At 40.6% G+C, this 17888-nt stretch overlaps 1 protein-coding gene across 2 annotated transcripts in view; it reads right to left on the minus strand.

Moving 5' to 3' along the window:
* Positions 1-8468: 8468 nt before the first annotated feature.
* EBF3 (EBF transcription factor 3) overlaps positions 8469-17888 on the minus strand; it is a 119080-nt gene continuing 109660 nt past the window's right edge. The window contains exons 13-16 of one of the 2 annotated variants that reach the window (XM_088169468.1): positions 17361-17538; positions 15981-16169; positions 15300-15389; positions 8469-8943 (exon numbers count right to left, since the gene is read on the minus strand). In XM_088169468.1, the coding sequence (XP_088025594.1) occupies positions 8912-8943; positions 15300-15389; positions 15981-16169; positions 17361-17538 (489 nt within the window). In that variant the 3' untranslated portion in view covers positions 8469-8911. Of the gene's footprint in view, positions 8944-15299; positions 15498-15980; positions 16170-17360; positions 17539-17888 lie in introns of both variants that reach the window. The other variant, XM_088169467.1, reaches the window with a different exon arrangement.

Below are 17888 nucleotides of genomic sequence, written 5' to 3' on the forward strand. Positions count from 1 at the left end.
TTTATTTACATTCATGTATGCAATTATATTTTCTAATCTGATTATGTGGTTTATATCTTTGTAGGGATGAGAATGCAGAATGTTGCATTTCTTTTTTATTATACGAGTTGTTATGTTCTTTTTGGATGGAAATGAGAGATCAGTACCACTGTGGTGAGAACAGCATTAATTCCATCAGTTAACCAGACCTACCAAAATAGTGCTGGCTGCAAAATCAAGGAGCATATTCTGCACCTGAATGATAAATTTCATTAATTAATTTCACTGATAAAGTTAATATGCAAAGGAGATATTATTATCTATAGTAAAAAAAAATTAATAGGTGGTTTCTGATCATCCAGTCCTTAGGATATTAAAACCCAGCAGATCTTATCCTTTCAAATTTATTTTTTATTCATAGATAGGGAGAGGAAAACACATTTTCTGCTCTTCCAGCTCCCAATCATGTTTTCAGTTCTGAGTGAATTCGTCATTGACCTGAACCAGATGAATACACTGAAATGAAGAGGAAAAAACCAACCCAGCTCTGCTGCTGCTGAAATCTCTGTCACCAAGTTTGTCACTGCAGAACTCTGACTCCAGGTCTGGGTCCTGCCAGCTCGGAACCACCTCGAGATGACCTCAGAAAGTGCCATCTGCCTAAAACCATTTTGCATTTAATCTGAATTATTTATCAGAGTTATCCTTTTCCTCGGGCTCCTTCCCATGGCAGGCTCTGCAGTGATCCAAACTGGAGGGTGAGAAGCCAACCTCAGCCCCTGGGAGTGTCCCAGGCCAGGCTGGGCAGGGCTGGGAGCAGCCTGGGACAGTGGGAGCTGTCCCTGCCCACAGCAGGGGCTGGGCCCGGGTCATCCTCCAGGTCCCTTCTGATCCAAACCATCCTGTGACTCTGTGACATCAGAATTCTAAATAAACCCTCCCCACCACACAGTTTGGGAGAAAGATCTTCCTCTTGATAGAGTTCCCATAGGTTCCTTTCTAACACTTGGGGGCTGCACATGGCCAGCATGAGCAGATCTTTGCTCCTGGCAGCTGATTTCCAGGCTAATTTCAAAAAAGAAAACCAAGTTTAAAATTATTTATTGCAGATTTCTGGTGTACATCACAAATATAGATACAACTAGTGGCACAACTGTATTTATTAATTTCTGTATTTATTTATGTATTCATTATTTTTGAGCCATTCCATTTACTTGGTCATGGCCTTTTACAATCATCAAAAGCAGAGCATTTTCAAAATCTTTATGTGCAATATCCTGGAAAGGTGGTTCCAGGACACAATTTTTTGTTAAAAGTGCTGCTCCTGTGTTCTGTCACTGCTCAGGGCTGAGCTGCTGAAGGATCCTGACAAATCCCTGGTTGGGGATATGCAGCTCTGGAAAGGGCAAGGATGGCTTGGCTTGGACCTCTGTAAAACATTATTTCAGCAGGTTTGGGCCAGTTAATGCTGGTTTAGAGCTTTGAAAAGTCTCTGAGTAGTTTTCCAATTTAAAAAAAAAACAACATCATTTATGTTTATATTTTGCTAAGTGCTGATATCCTTGGGCCCTCGCTGCTCAGGCTTTAACAGCTCCAGGGATTTGGTGAGATTTGTTGAGATTTGTGAGGTCCATGGTCCTCACCCATGGGCTTGGCTTCACCCCTTGGTGCCTCAGAGCCTCTGCCTGCTCCCTGCCCTCTGCTTGGCCTCTGTAAATTTTTTCAGGCTGTGCTTAAGGGATGAAATAAGTGAGGAAATAGTCAAGGAGAAATTTTGCAAGTCCTTGCAGAGATACTTGGGACACTACAGCATTTTCTTGGATTCATGACCTACTCTAGACACATAGATAAACCAAAAAGGTGAAGAAGCACCATGGACTGAACTGGTCTGCCCAGACTTGTGAAGTGGTTATTGGAGGTTATATTACTATTATTGTTATTGTTATTGTTATTGTTATTATTATTATTATTGTTGTTGTTGTTGTTGATGTTGTTCTTGTTATTATTACTATCACCATCACTATTACTATTACTTTTACTATTAGTATTACTTTTACTATTACTATTACTATTACTATCACTATCACTATTACTATTACTATTACTGTTACTATTACTATTACTATTACTATTACTATTATTATTTATGCTCATTACAGTTTCTTTTCTATCTCTGGACACAAGAGCCTGGGCCTTGAGCTGTCCTAAGGAAGAAAAGGGTCCCTGGCACAGAGTGCCCAGATTTGCTGTGGCTGCCCCTGGATCCCTGGCAGTGCCCAAGGCCAGGTTGGACATTGGGACAGTGGGAGGTGTCCCTGCCATGGCTGGGGTGGCACTGGGTGGGATTTGAGGTCCCTTCCAACCCAAACAATTCCAGAGGCACCCCAAGAACTTTGTCCCACAACAGAATTCCATGGCGCAAGGAAGGAGATCATTAAACACGACTTTATTGGGTTCCATTGTACAATTTTTTTTCACATCTTCCTCCTTTCTTCTCTCCATCTTCCCCTTGGTATTTCCATCCCATGTTTCCTTGTAGAGACGGAGCAAATCTTGACTGGGTGTGTTATTCACACCAATTCCAGCCTCAGTTTCCTTTTTTTTTTTTCATTGATATTTCTATTTTAGATTTTACACAGTAGAAAATCTGTGATTTTTGTCTGGTTGAAGCAAAGCAGCTTTCAGATAATTTCCTGGCACCCTCACCACCCCTATTCAGGAAGTATTTGCTGTCTTTTGCTACAAAATAATTGCTCAAACACCTTCATTTATTTAAAGATAAATACAAACAAAGAGTCACATAACCAAAATCCTCTAAAAGTTCTGTGGGGACCAAAAATGTACAATTTTGTGACTAATTAACAGCACCCTTTAATTCATAATGTCCTTTCAGTAACAGCCCGAAGTTGACAAAGAGAAAACAAAACCATTAAGTGCAACGGTTGCTTTATTTAAATGTGTAAGAAATAAATTGTTTAAGAAATAAAAGAGAGCCACAGCTGTATGACCTCTGTCACTGCCATATTCCAGGTGGCCAAAGGGCTTCAGTGAGTCACCAGCTGAAGCAGGGTCCCACACCAGGAGGTCTCAGCTCCTCCATCAGTTAATTTTGACCTGAGCACTGAGAAATCATAGTTGATATTTTATCTAACAATGAAATTTAGGATTGCATATGGGAAAGGGGAATGGCTTGGGTTCCATAATTTGATTTCTACAATTTTAAGTTCTAGGACAGTTCATTTAATTGCAACTTCAGTATTTCATGAAGTATCTGGGTAAAGATAGAGCTTTGAAGGGCACCAGCAACTCTTAAAAACTTTTTATGACTTGTGGGACTTCAGGAACGTTCCTCCTTTGTGTGCTTTAGTTTAGAGGTTGTTTGCATGCCCTGACTCCAGACTGGGTCCTCTCTCTCCCTTTTCCCGTAAAACTTCGGGCACCGCATCGAACAACGACAAGTGTCCAAAAAAAAAAAAAAAAAAAAAAAAAAAAAAAAAAAAAAAAAAAAAAAATCAATTTGCAATCTGATTTGAGGGTTTTGATTTCCTCTGATGAGCTCGGATTTCATTAAAAGCAACCTTATTCTCACACAAAAGAGCTCCTTGAAGGGTAAAGCCGGGGGATTGTCTCGAGGAGCACAAAGCGGCCGCGCTGCTCCTTTGTGCGCGGTTGATTCAGGGCATCAATTGTGGGGTGTCCCGGCTCTGGGGCTGGCTGGACACGCGGTTATCGGTGCCATCACCTGTGCCAGAGGGGAGCCACGGCACCGGGGCTCACATTCAGAGCCCACCCCGGGCCCTATTGACACCTCACTTATCAACAGCCCGTATTATCTGCTCTAGCGGCGGGTCGCAGCCCGCCGGTGACATAATAAAGCTACAAATCACTGGTGGGGCCTTTCTGCATTCTCTTAATTGTGTGTATTCTCTGGGAAAAAAAAAAAAAATTATCGCAGGGCCTCTCGTCTTGATGAGAAATTGACATTTTCTGGAGGAGCCTGGCGAGGACTATGCGGGGAGATAAGACTTATAGTTGTTTTAAAGGAGTGCAGCCATTCTTTCAGAGGCCTCTTTATTGCTCTAGTTGACCCACTTGATGAGTATGGATTTCATGAGGTCTTTTTCAGCATTTGAACTATAAAAGGTTCAGAATGACACCACCCCTTATAGACAAAAGATAACCTTGCCCTTTGAATATATTGATTCTTTATTAACTAGGCTGTTTAATGCAATGAAATGAGGCATTAGATTGAAGCCTATTTCAAGTGCTTTGAATAATCTTTAAAAGCTTGAAAGACTTTTAAAAGCTGCTCTGCAATAATTGGCATGTACTTTTAGAGACTCTTATTCCTTCGTTTTGATTAAGGAATTTTTATCATCTTCCTGTGTCTAAACTCACTGTGGGCTGACACAACATATTTCCTCAGCAGGGCTCTTACCCAGATGTGTCGTAGGTGGTGGATTGCTCTAGGAATTGTCATATGTGGGTTTTCTCCTTTTGTATTTTCCTTGCATTGAAAGTTGGAGGAACCATTTAGATGCTCATTATTCAAACCTTTGAAATAAAACTAAAAGGAAAAGCGCCAGTAGGCATCGTGCAGACTTTCATCCCTAAAAAAACCAGCTTATTTTTTAGTGGGATGCATCTGATTATTTAAACACGATACACACAGACACACACTCCGAGTGGAACAGTTTTCAGTGAATAATAATAATAATAATAATAATAATGATGATGATGATGATGATGATGATGATAATCCAAAGTGTTCTGCAGCTTTAACACCTGTTTCCATCAAATCTGTTCTCACCTGGCATGAAAACTATGGAAATACTGGAGAAGAAAGGAAGCAGGGTTCAGAATCCTGGGTTTACCTTCTCCCCACTGCATCCCTTGAGCCCGGGCAGCCGAGGAGGGGCTGGGACACCCAGCGTGTCCTTTGGCACTGGATCCACGTGCACCACTCCATCCATTTACTCTGGAGCTCCGAGTTTCCCAGTGCCCTCTCAAAGTTGTCAGCAGCCCTCTGATTAATGGCCGGATCAAACTCCATAACAAACTCCCTGTTTTACCACCACAGGGCTTGCATTCCTCTGCCAGAGACATATTCCTGTGGAAATATCCTTTTTTTTTTTTTTGGGGGGGGGTGCTGGTGGCACACAAGGATACAGGAGGACATTTGGGGTGGGGAATTCAGACCAGGCAAAGCTGTGCAACTCTCTCCAGCTCAGAGGTTGCACGTGCCCACCTCGTTATAAATATAATTTTGTGCCCATTTTAGGTGCATTGCACATATTATGGCTCAGAGGATGAAACATTTGTGCTCAGTATTATAATTAGCAAAAGAATTTGCTTCCTTCTCAGCAGTTAAGAGACGAGCATGTCGACCTTCAGAGTCAAACCACCACATGGAAAATTTGGGTTGTGCCTTGTTTAAAATAACTTTTCCTGTTTACAGACTTTTACAATATGATATCAAAATAGTAAAAAAAAAAAAAAAAAATAAAAAAAAAAAGAAAGAAAAGAAAAATAAAATCTATTGTTACCTTTGCTTTACAAAAAACCTGTCTGAAGTGCAGTTTTGGTTAAATAAGAAAAAGAGATATTCTGCTGTTATTGTCAAAAAAAGTGAGCAGTTTTGGATAAATACTTCACCAAGGCTGAGCAACAAGTGATTGCCACTGCAGAGTAAGATCTCCTTCCTCATCCTCCTCCTGGAGGAATGACCACGGAGGAACTGCAAAGACCATGTCAAAGATTTGGGCTTTTTCATAACAAAGGAATAAAAATTCTGGTATTTAGAAATGAAACCCCCAGTGTTGCATTTTTTCGTTTCGTGTTTAGTCACTTTTTTTTAATAATCAAACCAGATAAAATTACTAAAAATGAAATTCACAGACAAGAAATACTTTAATTAAATATTGTGTAAAATGAACATTTTTTTTTATACAGTTAAATATATGAAAAAATGTACAGATAAAACAATCTTATTGTAGGGTCTTTAACAGTAAAATCTACCATTTAGTGAAGCTTTCCGTCTGGAGACAATGAAGCAATGAGTGCATTGACTAATTAATCTAAAACACAAACAGATTGCATTTATGAAGGAACTTGCAGACTTTCTTAACATGTACACGTGACCTCTTTTTTTGATTCGGGTTTTTTTTTTTTTTTTTTTTTTTTTTTTTTAGAGCAAAAACCCTTACTTAGACAAAATATAACGGAGGCAATTCAGTTCCAAAGTGACTTCTCAGGCTTTCCCACCTAGCCAAGCCTTGGCCGTGCTCACAGAGCTGTGCTACTGAACCCTTCTTCAAAAACCCTTTCAGAAAAGCTTGACTAAAATGTGCATTTGTTTTTGCCCAGAAAGAAAAAAAAAAATTACAAGAATTAAAAAAAAAAAAAATAAAATAATAATAAAAAATGTTTAAATGATCCCTCCTATTTTGGTTAAAAGGTGAATTCTGCTGCAGTTTGCAACGTGTTTTGCAGCGCTGCGCTGGCAAAGGGTTTAGTGCAAAGTAAAAATAAAAACAACTCCACGTTTCTCTGGCTGGATTTGGCACTGAGAGCCACGGAATACGAGGGAGGTCATTCCAGTTTAAAAAGTACGGTTGGCTACGAGTTGATTACAAAAAGTTCCCTAAAAAAAAAAAAAAAAAGAAAACCCCAAGAAACCTAAATAAACAACTCCCAGACATAAAAAATTCGGTGTGATCCTGATTCCCCGTGAAACCTTTGGGGGTTTTGAGCAGAGCAGGGTTTGGGAGAATGCAGAGTGCAGCAGAAAATCGACACATAAAGGAGTGGCAGAATTGTACACCAGGATTGTGCTTTTTTTTTTTTTTCCCCCTTATTTTTTACACCAGAAATCATCCAAATGAAGTAGTGATTAACAATTGTGGTGTAAGCCTGTGATAAAACAGCACAAAAGTTCTTCAAAGAAGTTCACTTTTAAGGCATCAGAGAAGTTCATGTGGCAAACATTTTAATTAAAACATCAGAAGTGAATTTATTTTTAAATTTTAGGCCTCTGAATTTTTCCAGTAAACACAGTTCAGCTATGTGGCAAAGTCATGGGTGGCAGCTAAAAATGACTTTTTACAATCTTTAAAAAAAAAAAAAAATAAAAATAAAATTTCAAAATTAAGAAAACAAACAAACAAACAAAAAAAGGAAATTAAAAAAAAAATGCAACCACAAAATAGATTCATCTTTTCTGTGGCTGTATCACATGCACATATTCTACTAGTATTCATTACAGCCATGTGGCACAATTTTGATTTGACTATACAACAAACGACTTTTCTTTCAAAATTATTTGTTCTGATAACTTAAAAATAATATAAAAATAAACAATGAATTTGAATTTTTGAAAAAAAAAATTAAAAAAGAAAGGATGGAAATGCTAAACCATAGCAACCTTATGAAGTACAAATGAAATGCACAGACACTGATTTATTGAAAAGAAAAACATGAAGGCAACAGTTCTTGGCTTAATGCTATTTTCAGCATCACGATACCAGGCCAGGACAAAAACCAATACATACAAGAACATAAAAAAAAAAAAAAAAAATTAAAAAAAAAAATTTAAAAAAAAAAAAAGATGAAAAGCAATATACAAAATTTCAAAGATAAATACAATATTTATAGTTGATATGTTACAAAATAAATTCCCTTAGTGACTGCAAGTGTTTATGTGAAAGAAAGTGTTGCAATGGATAAGAATATTTTATTCCTTATAGCCGTCATAAGGAATAAAATCTGCTTTTTTTTTTTTGTCTAAATATTTAAGTGGATCTGAAAAAAATTCAAGACAAGTGTATAAATATTTAGCTACAACTTTGGCAAAATCACAAAAGTCTACAATTTTATAACCACATACAAAACACATTAGGGAAGAAGGATCTAGAAGTCAAAAGGACAATTTTCTGGTACAAGAAACATAGACTTCACAGTAGCCTAAAATGCAATAGTATACAGTGCTAGCAAAAGTTGAAAAAATGTTGCAGATCACACTTGCTTAACAGGAAGCTCTAGCAGTGGAAGTATATTTTTTTCATTTTTTTTTAAACCAACAGACAGTAGCAATTTCTTTTTTTTTTTTTTCTCTGTCAGTGTGCTTGTTGAAGGCAAGAGAATTCAATATCAAAGTTACAATTTCTAACTACAATAAGTTACAAAGTTCCATTTCATTAAGATGAAGTTAAGCAACGATAAACCCCCCCGCGCCCGCCCCCACTCCCCGGTTTTTTGTGTGGTTTTTTTTTTTTTTAATTTCCTAATCATATATTCATCCTTTTTTTTTATTTTTATTCTTTTCTTTTTTTCCAGTTTGATGGCTCATAACCTCCTTGGCCCCTCCCTTGTTTTTTGTTTTTGTTTTTTTTTTCCACCACAAAAAAATATTTCACATTATAGAGATACACAACCATTGTGAATCTAGTTATGAGTACAGAAAAATGTTCGGAGGCATTTTTCATCAGTGTTTCATGATAATCAAAATGGTGCATCCACAAAGTTTCTCCCAACACATAGCAAGTACTAGACATAGCCAAGACGTAATCAGAAACTTTATACAAAATAGGCGTCGCTTTTTCCTTATTCTCCAGGACTGAGAAATGTGAAAATATGAGAAAAATTCAGTCAATAAAATGGAATTGTTCATGAAGAAGTAGGTTGTTTGCATGTAGATTCTTAATAGTTTAAATAAAATCTTTAAACAAAGTCTTTTTTTTTTCCTTTTTTTTTTTTTGTGGGTTTTTTTTTCTGTGGGTTGTTTTGTTTGTTTTTTTTTTTCCTGTAGCATTTCGATTTTGTTGCTGATTCTGCGTGAAGATACTGCTTCCATCAGCATGTCTTAATATACTAAACTTGTCCCCTAAGCCCATCCTCTGCAGCTTGGTGCTACGGTAGGTAAACAAAAGTGACTTTACATTGGCGGGACTACAAGCCCGGACATGGCTAAAAGGAAAAAAAAAAAAAAAAAAAAAAAAAAAAAAAAAAAAAAAAAAGAGAAGAAAAGGAGCTGTTATTGGCAGAGCCACCACGGGGGGATGGGGATGGGGCAGGAGGACACGGAGCCCGGACCCTCCACGGCACCCCCAGAGCACGGACACTTCTCCCCAAAATCCAAAATCTGCCCGTCCCTGGGAAAGGAGCCCTGAACATCCGAGCAAACCGAGTTCCCCAGGCTCCCGAAAATCCCTCTGGCTGTGTCCCCCCATCCCCTGGGGACATCCCCACCGACCACCACTTCGTGCCCTGGGCAGGAAACCTCCTTCTCCACCATTCTGCTTCATGATAAAAGCAGCACTGAGCAAACCAAGACCAAAACCAAGAACTCTAAACCTTTTCCCAGCTCTAGAGCTCAAACACCACAACAAGACACGATATTACTACCCCTGACCAGCCACAGCCAGGGGATTTTAACAGATAAACACCAAGATGCCAACAACCACTGCTTTTTTTCCTAGTTAACTCTTTGGTAGAAGCATAATTTAGGCAGTCTTTAATTTTAGTGTTGTTTGATTTTTGCCATAATGATATTTCTCATTAATTTATGTACCACAGATATTAATAAATTTGTTCGTGTAGCGATGTGAACTTCAATTTCTCAGTTCATTAATTTCAACAATATTAATTTATTTCAGATTCGCTGTTGCAGCTTTACGGTTTGGAAGAGCTGGGTGTGTACACATTTCATAGGTAACACAACCACGACCAGCATTGCTCCAACAGCTGCCCCCAGAGCCCAGGGCAGCCCCTGGTCCTGCCAGAGCCTTTTGTGGGTTTGGATGGGGTTCAACCTCTCTAAAACACAGTTCAGGTGATGCTCTTGAAGCAGGATAAAGTCTTCCAACTCTTCTGCCATTTTTCTCCCCAGTTAAACGTGTCAAATATGTCAAAATCAAAACTGAAGTTATAATTTTGCAACATTCATAATAATGAGTGTTTTAAATCAAACCAGCAACTGAACTCACAAAATTTAACAGTGGGTATATTGGCAGGGAGCCTTTCTACCCAAAATATTCCATTTCCTTATAATGTTTCCAGAGAATCACAAAATAATTTTGGTTGGAAAGGATCTCCAAGACCACCAGGTCCCAGCTGTGCCCAATGTCCACCTTGTCCCCAGCCCGGAGCACTCAGTGCCACCTCCAGGAATTCCTGGCACACCTCCAGGGATGGGGATTCCAAACCTCCTTGGCCAGCCCCTTAAAAACCCCTTAAAAACAGCCCTTGACTAAATCTCCTGTGCTCCACCCTTGACCAGCCCAGGCCAGCAGATGACCTCAGCCCGTGTTTGGACCTGCCAAAGCCCAGCTCCCAGTTTGGCTTCCCCCGTGGGCTCAGCCAGCAGCAGATCTGTCACCACGCCACTCTGCTTATCTGGGGTGCACCTGACGTGGGGAGGGCAGCAGAACGTTTTAATTTGTCATTAAGAACCATTAAGATTGGCAAAGACTTTTAAGGTCCAGCCCAACACCAACCAGCACTGTTGTGGTTCACCACTAAACCATGTCCTCAAGTGCCTCGTGCTGCAATCCAACAGGATCCAGCCCTGGAAGTGTCCCAGGCCAGGCTGGACAGGGCTTGGAGCAGCCTGGGACAGGGGAAGGTGTCCCTGCCCAGGGCAGAAGGATGAGCTTTAAGGTCCCTTCCAACCCAAACCATGCTATGATTCTGCTGAGTGAAAGTTTAGATTGTCTGCTGCCATATTTTTCTGTGGGGAAATAAAAAAAAAAATCTCAATTCTTTAATTTAAGCATTTTTGTTGAATTCTCTTTGTGGCACAGTCTGAGGGGGGATGCAAGGTTGGTGCTCCAGATGTGTATTTCACAATTTATTTTAGTAGCAATCTTTGACAATTGTGAATTTCTGCACTGAACTTCCTGCTGTGCAAATTGATACCAAACGCCTTCTTAAAGAAAAATGAGCTGGTGAGTTTTTTAATAATAATTTTAATACTTTCATCTGGAGGAAGACCAGAAAATTAAGCAGGATGCAATTTTAAAAGAATATAGAGAGCCTTTTGCTGTGCATTACAGTCCTATAACCAGAGAGCAATATCTTTCACAATCTATAGAAAATAAATTACAATTGAAAACCAAATTTTGAACACATATTGTGCTTCCAACTTTTGCAGCGAGCCAGTAGTGTCTCACTAAAAAATTCCTTTTCTACCTTTAATGTTCATTGTTTTAAACAGGAAAAGACTCTCTGCCCTAAGGAACACACACGGTAGGATCCTGCTCTTAAAAAATTCGTGTGAGTACTTGACTTTCTGGTCATAGACTATGGAGGTCACGCAGAGTCAACAAGATTGTGGCTTTTTGGATAGGACCCAAAAGCCTTTTTTTTTTTTTTTTTTTTTGGTAGGCTTCCTCACAGGAGTGAGTCAGGCCCTGGGGGCAGCAGGCAGGGAGGTTTCTCCTCCAGGAGCTGCATTTTGTGAGTGCTGGCCCTCCTTGGGCACTGCTGGCTGAGGATGGACATGCAGCTGGCATGGCTGCAGCAAGGGGGAGAATTAATTAAACCTCAGCCCCAGCCTGAGCTCTCTGAAATCCCCCCCAGATTGTCTTCTGCACTCTTCACCTCTGCGTTCACCATTGAATCATAAAATCCCAGAATGGTTGGGGTTGGAAGGGATCTTTAGAACCATCTGGTTCCAACACTCTGCCATGAGCAGGGACAGCTGCCACGAGAAGGTGTCTTGGATCTCTCCACGAAAAAAGTGTCACCCCCAGAGGTCTCCAGGTTCACTCTTGGGCAGTAGGTCAGGGAGCACAGAGAGGGTTTTGGGGCTGTGCTTGCACATCTTGGCTCTGGTGTGGTGGGCTCGGGTAGTCCTGATGCTCAGGGTTACACCAGCACAGGCCAGAAGTTAGAGCAGCTCAACTTCTATTGAATTCTTTGTAAGGAGACAAAACAACCCCCCTAGAGCTGCTTGGTTCTGCTGCTCTCACCAACTCACTTGTACCACAAGCAGCATTTTCCCCACACAGAGACACCCTACAGTGCTTTACCCACCAGGGAGGGGTCAATTAACCCCCAAATCCCCGCAAAAGGACCACCCCTGTCTGAATTCTTACCCATTTTTATCCAAGCCTAAACTGCAGGATTTGCCTCTTCTGCAGCACCAGTGGCCGTGAGCTCTTAGTGCCCTCTTGACTGAATGTGACCATTCCCAACAGTGACATCTCAGTTGTCACTCAGCTCTTTCACATCCTGCCCTAAAATGAGACTCTGTGCTTGAAGATCACCCAAAAAACTTCAGCTGCGTTGGACTGCAGCTTTCAAATTCCATATTTTAACTTAATGTGGAAAATGTGCTGATCAGAAAACTCTGGAGGTGACTGTTCAGAGACCAGAAAGCAACTAATTAAACTTTAAAAAGAGTTCCCGGTCAACAAATGACTGAGAAAATAGGAAGGAAGAAGCAGAAACTCCCTAACGAGCTCTATGGATCAAGTGCAGTGTAAATAAGTGCCAACACAGGAGTGGTGGGGGCTTTTCTTGATGGTGTCTCATGGAGGAAGGAGCTGAGAAACTCACACCTGTCCTTCCCCTCAGCCCTGGCTGCAGCTGAGACCTGGGGGATGGATGGAGGAAGAGCTGGCAGTCTGGGGGATTTTGTGAGGTCAGTCTGGGGGATTTTGTGAGGTCAGCCTGGGGGATTTTGTGAGTTCAGCCTGAATTAACCCAAAGGTTTGGGTGGAGAAAGGGATGGTGCCTGTGCTGGGATGGTGAGGCAGGTGAGGCAGGTGAGGCAGGTGAGGCAGGTGAGGCTCTGGCACAGGGAAAGCTGTGGCTGCCCCATCCCTGGAAGTGTCCAAGCCCAGGCTGGACTGGCCTTGGAGCACCCTGGGATAGTGGAAGGTGTCCCTGCCCAAAGTTGACTCTAGATGTTCTTTAAGGTCCCTTCCAACCCAAACCACTCCAGGATTCTATGATCCCATGTCAATTCCCTAACTCCCACAATTCTGAGCATCACCTTGTGGTGCTCTCTGCTTAGCATAAATTATTATTTTTTTTTTTTGCCACAGCCCTGGAAATCACTACTCTAATTACCAGGCCAGAAGGACATTCTGCCTGTTTCTCTGGGTCACTCTGCTCAACACAAAATGATTCAGGTTCAGCTGAAAACTGACAATTTTTTTTTTTAATTTATTTAATGATTTATGTATCTATGTATTATCTATTCATTTTCAACACTGGATTTTCCGTTCAGCTGAAACCCCAAAAGGATGACACCAAGTCTGCTGCTTGGATTGCAGCATCCAAAAATCATCAGATCTTCACTGGGCTCTCTGGGCATGAAATAAAAGCTGAGTGCAAAGCGAGGCTGGGCTCAGCTTAAGAGCTGAATTCATGACCTATTTAACAATTCAGTATTGGCTGATTCCAAGTCATCTTCTGAGCTTTCTAGAAAAAGCATTCTGTGCTTGAGGAAGGAGATGTGCAATTACTGGGGGCCTGGGGAGGTGCTAAGGGACATTGGGTGCTCAGTGCACGCATTCAGCCCTCCCAGTTCTCCTTAAAACTCCACTTTGAGGTGATCTAGAGATTTCAAGTACCTAAAACCTTGAGCATATGGCAGGAAGCCCCTTATTCACATACTGAAATGGCAAAAAATTTAGGTAATTTTAATTTAGATCTTTAAATAATTGTGCTTTTCAGAGTAAATCAAAATCAATTAGTTGATGTTCCTGACTCAGATCTAAGCCATATTTTACCACATTTATATTATTTTTTATTTATTTTTGTCTATTATTTTATGTTTATTATTTTTATTTATTTTATTTTTATTATCTGATTTTTCCCCATTATTTTATTTCAGTATTTACTTTTCATACCACTGATTTCTTACAAAAAGAGGAAAGTAGGACACTGGATTATTTTATGAATGGATTATCTTCACTAAGAATATGGATATAGTTCTCTACTCACAGTAGTAACACAGTGAAGCTTCCACTAAAGAAGTACACAAAAAACTGTTCAGTTAATTATCCTTTCCTTTAGTATTCATGCTACAATGAGTTTATGTGTCTGGATTCTCAGCTCTTTGTTGACCTGAGTGCATAACGAGGTCTCAGATAATTTTTTTGGTTCAAGAAGTAAAGAGCAAGCCACAGGAAGGTTCATTTTGAGATTCTGGAGTGCAGCTCTGTGGGATTGGGATGATGCCTCTCCACAGTGCCTTCAGCACCCCACAAAATGCAGAATTGGTCTGGCAAGTTAAAATCCCCCTCATCTGTTTAAAATGATTAAAATCCCATCGTCTCTGGTGATACAAAGAATAAATAATCCTGTGCTGCTGCTGCTGCTTAACGGGGGAAGTCAAGAGGAGTGAGGATCTCTGGGATGGGAGCATCCTCAACCCTTCCTGGTTTCAATGGGATCTGAAGTGCCCCAATCCCAGCCAGACTCCACCAGAGGCAAACAAACCTTCCCAAGGATTCTAATGCACCTACAGTCTCACCTTCTGCATGTCAAAACACCCCCAAAATGGCCAAAAAGGCCATGAGCCTTCCTTTGTCGGGTGACTTCTTTTTTGGGGCTTTTTTTCCTCACATTGGGTCATAATTCCTCCTGCCCCACACCCTGCAGGTGACCACGGACATTCTGCCACTGATTTATCAGTTGTTCCTTGCATTTCCACATGAAATCACAAGGATTAATTTATTTTTTTTTAAAGGCAAAATAGTAAAATTGCCTGTCTTAATCAAAATATTTCCTTCATTTAGGGATGTAACCACTCTAACACCACAGTAAGAGCTGGGACACAGAGCATGCAAACCACTGCACACAGGGCTACCTAGTGCAGGGAAGCTTAGTCCACTGCTTAACCTGACTTATATTAACTTGACATATTCAAAATCACTACTGCACCCTACATAAAGTGAGAAAATCACACCATGTCCTGCCAGAACACTGCTGGGTTTAAACATCCACAGAAATGTGTTCAGAAAACATATAAACACCAGGAGCACACAAACCCTCCAAGAGGCATTCAGGGATACAGTCTTCCCTTAAAATTTAAGGCATGAATTCCTAAGGGAAAATGCCAGAAAAACAACTGATGTTTGCTCTAATGCAAGCATCAAAAATGGACTAAAAACCTGAAAAATCTCAGCAGACCATTCACACTACCCTATTTCTCCCCCTGCTTTTGCATCACTACGACAGCACTGAAAAAAAAAAAAAAAACAGCCAGGTACCTTCCTCCCCGAGAAAAAAAACACCAAAAAAAAAAAAATTAAAAAAAAAAAAAAAAAAGAAGCAGCAGAGAGAAAATTGAGAGAGATGGGGCTCACCTTGAAGTCCATTTCCATTTGCACTGGTGCAAGATGGTGGAGGAGAGGCTTGGGGCCTGACAACAGGAGCGAAGGCGCTCTTTTGTTTCACTGCAGAGATGACATTGGCAGGTGAGAATGAGAAAATGCCGTGTGTACTGCTACAGTTTGAAGGGAGGGTGACCGAAGAGGCTGCCATGGTAGGGCTTGACGGCACTACTGCAATAAAGCAAAAATAATCAGGACTCAGATTGAGGTTTTCACGGCAAACACGGAAAAAGAGAGTGATAGGGCCTTGCCTCTTAAAATATATATAGGTATATATATATATATAAAAAAAATATATATAAAAAAATAAAAATGAAAATGCCTTGGCTTGGCCACTCTCTGGATAACAGGCAAACTCTTTTGTGTTGGACTTTTGTTACGAATTGCGCAGTCCAATTTTTATTTTGGTTTTTTTTTTTTGTTTCGTTTCGTTTTGTTCTTTTTTTCTTTTTTTTTTTTCTTTTTTCTCTATCTGAGATTGTATTCTGGCACAAACAGATCAATTTATTATTTTCATTTTTACGTCCAGCCTCCAGAGTCACCCCTCCTTTTATCCAGTAGCTGACAACAGAGGAAATCAAAACAATGCAAGGAGTTGATTTTGTAGTAAATATGAATCTATATGATGATGTGTTACCAAAAATAGACACTTACTGCCATAAGGAGAGTTAGCTGAGGAGCCATTAAGAAATCCAGGGGAACCTGGTACACCTAGATTGGGCATGCCGGCATTGCCATATCCATTCATGCTATTGCTGACTGTGTTGTAATTGGACTGCTGAGGAGTACTGCTGGGAACATATCCTCGCGGGGAAACACTGCTTGTGTTGCGACTGTAACCTACTGTGTTAGAAACCCCCCCACCCCAAAAAAATAATGTTATTTTATAAGATAGACTTAGGGCTGGGGGGTTTCCTCATGCAGCATATATTACACAGTTTTAATTGATTGCACAGCTTTGCTCTGAGTTGTCTCTCACTGCCCTATCAACTCTTGCAGCTTGAGATAACCTTATCACGCCAACCCTACTTAAATCATCCGCGAGCACTCTATGTTGTCTCTCCTCTTAGCACAGACAGCCAACAAAAGCTCTCTTCGATCCAGCTGTGTCAGGTGCCTTCACGTTTGTCTTTAGGAGCAATTATCAACAGGCTCGAGTCCCGCTTTGTACCAACACACTGCGTGAACTTTCAGCCCCTCCACACCTTCAAATGCCAGAGCTGACAAGAAAAACTTTTTTGTTGCGGTGATTTACTTGGAAAGGCTGTTTTGGGGTCTTCATTTTGTGATTGATACTTTTATGCTAACAACAAGCTTTCGTAAGGTGTAGCCATCAGTGAAAACTAATTCAAGAGCAAGTACAGAATTTTATAAGGCTTATTAGCTTGGAAATGCATTAAAAGACAATCTTTTTAGAAGAGGTAACATAGCGGAATCAGGATTTTAAACAACAATTTGTTCCTATCTGAGCAATCAATTTAATAATTATGTTGCAAGCAAAAAAAAAATGCGTTTGAACATATCTGATAATCCTGTTTCCCTCCTTTCATTAGTACCAAAATTAATTTTAAATGCAATATGCTACATGCATTTTCAATTACAACAGGTAAATTAAATCAACTATTACTTTTATTAGTAACATATATGTCACACATGCCTACAAACAAAGTATTGTAAAATCACAGACATCAAATTAGATTTATCTGTGTAAATATTCCAAAACCAGGTGGAGGTACCGAGACATAATTATTTTATGAACCAACCATACACGCTGTATATTTACTGCGAATAACAAAGAGCTTTCTACACTTTGCCAATTTTATTCCCCCACCCCCCCCCCCCCGCCCTCACTGGAGATGCTTTATGATAACAGTAAACGAAAGAACAGGGAGAATTAAATATTACGAGAAAGTTAAAAGACGGCGTTTCATTCCGCGCTCAGACACACAGCTACAGGGACAGAGAGAGGGAGGACAGGGAGCTGGCCAAAAGCAGCCAACAAGGTGAAGGATTAACCCTTGAAATCCCACCTACCTTGGTCGTTGGCTTGCGATGTTTCGGAGACATTGACGGCGAGCTGGCTGCTGAAGGAGTTCACGCCCATCATGCCGGTGTGGGCGGGAGTGTTGGCTAGAGTGGGGATCTGGTTGTGGTTGCGGGGCACGCTGTACAACGCCTCAGCAATGTCAGCTGCTCGTTTCAGGATTATTTCCTAGAGAGACACCAAATAAGCACTGACAAGTCAGATCCGTGCCAACGCTCCAAGTCGCGAGAGCGCCAAAATTTACCGAAGAGATTCAGGCGGAATTATGGAAAGGGTAGGGGGTTTGCTGCTTCTTTCAACAACAGCTATTTTTCCTTCCCATGCCCAATTGCTCCTCAACAGAGTAAGTAGAAAAAAATAAAGAAATTAACATAAATCTCCAGTTCAGCACTGGAAGTCAGGTGAAAATCATCACACGGGTTTTATGCGTCCAAGGCAGGAGTTGTATTTTCAGCAGTTTGCAAAATACAAGTAGGGCTGATCCACTCGGCTGAGCAGATTTCTTTAGGACTTCCCAT

The sequence above is a fragment of the Sturnus vulgaris genome, chromosome 8 (assembly GCF_052056855.1).
Source record: "Sturnus vulgaris isolate bStuVul1 chromosome 8, bStuVul1.hap1, whole genome shotgun sequence".
NCBI lineage: Eukaryota > Metazoa > Chordata > Aves > Passeriformes > Sturnidae > Sturnus > Sturnus vulgaris.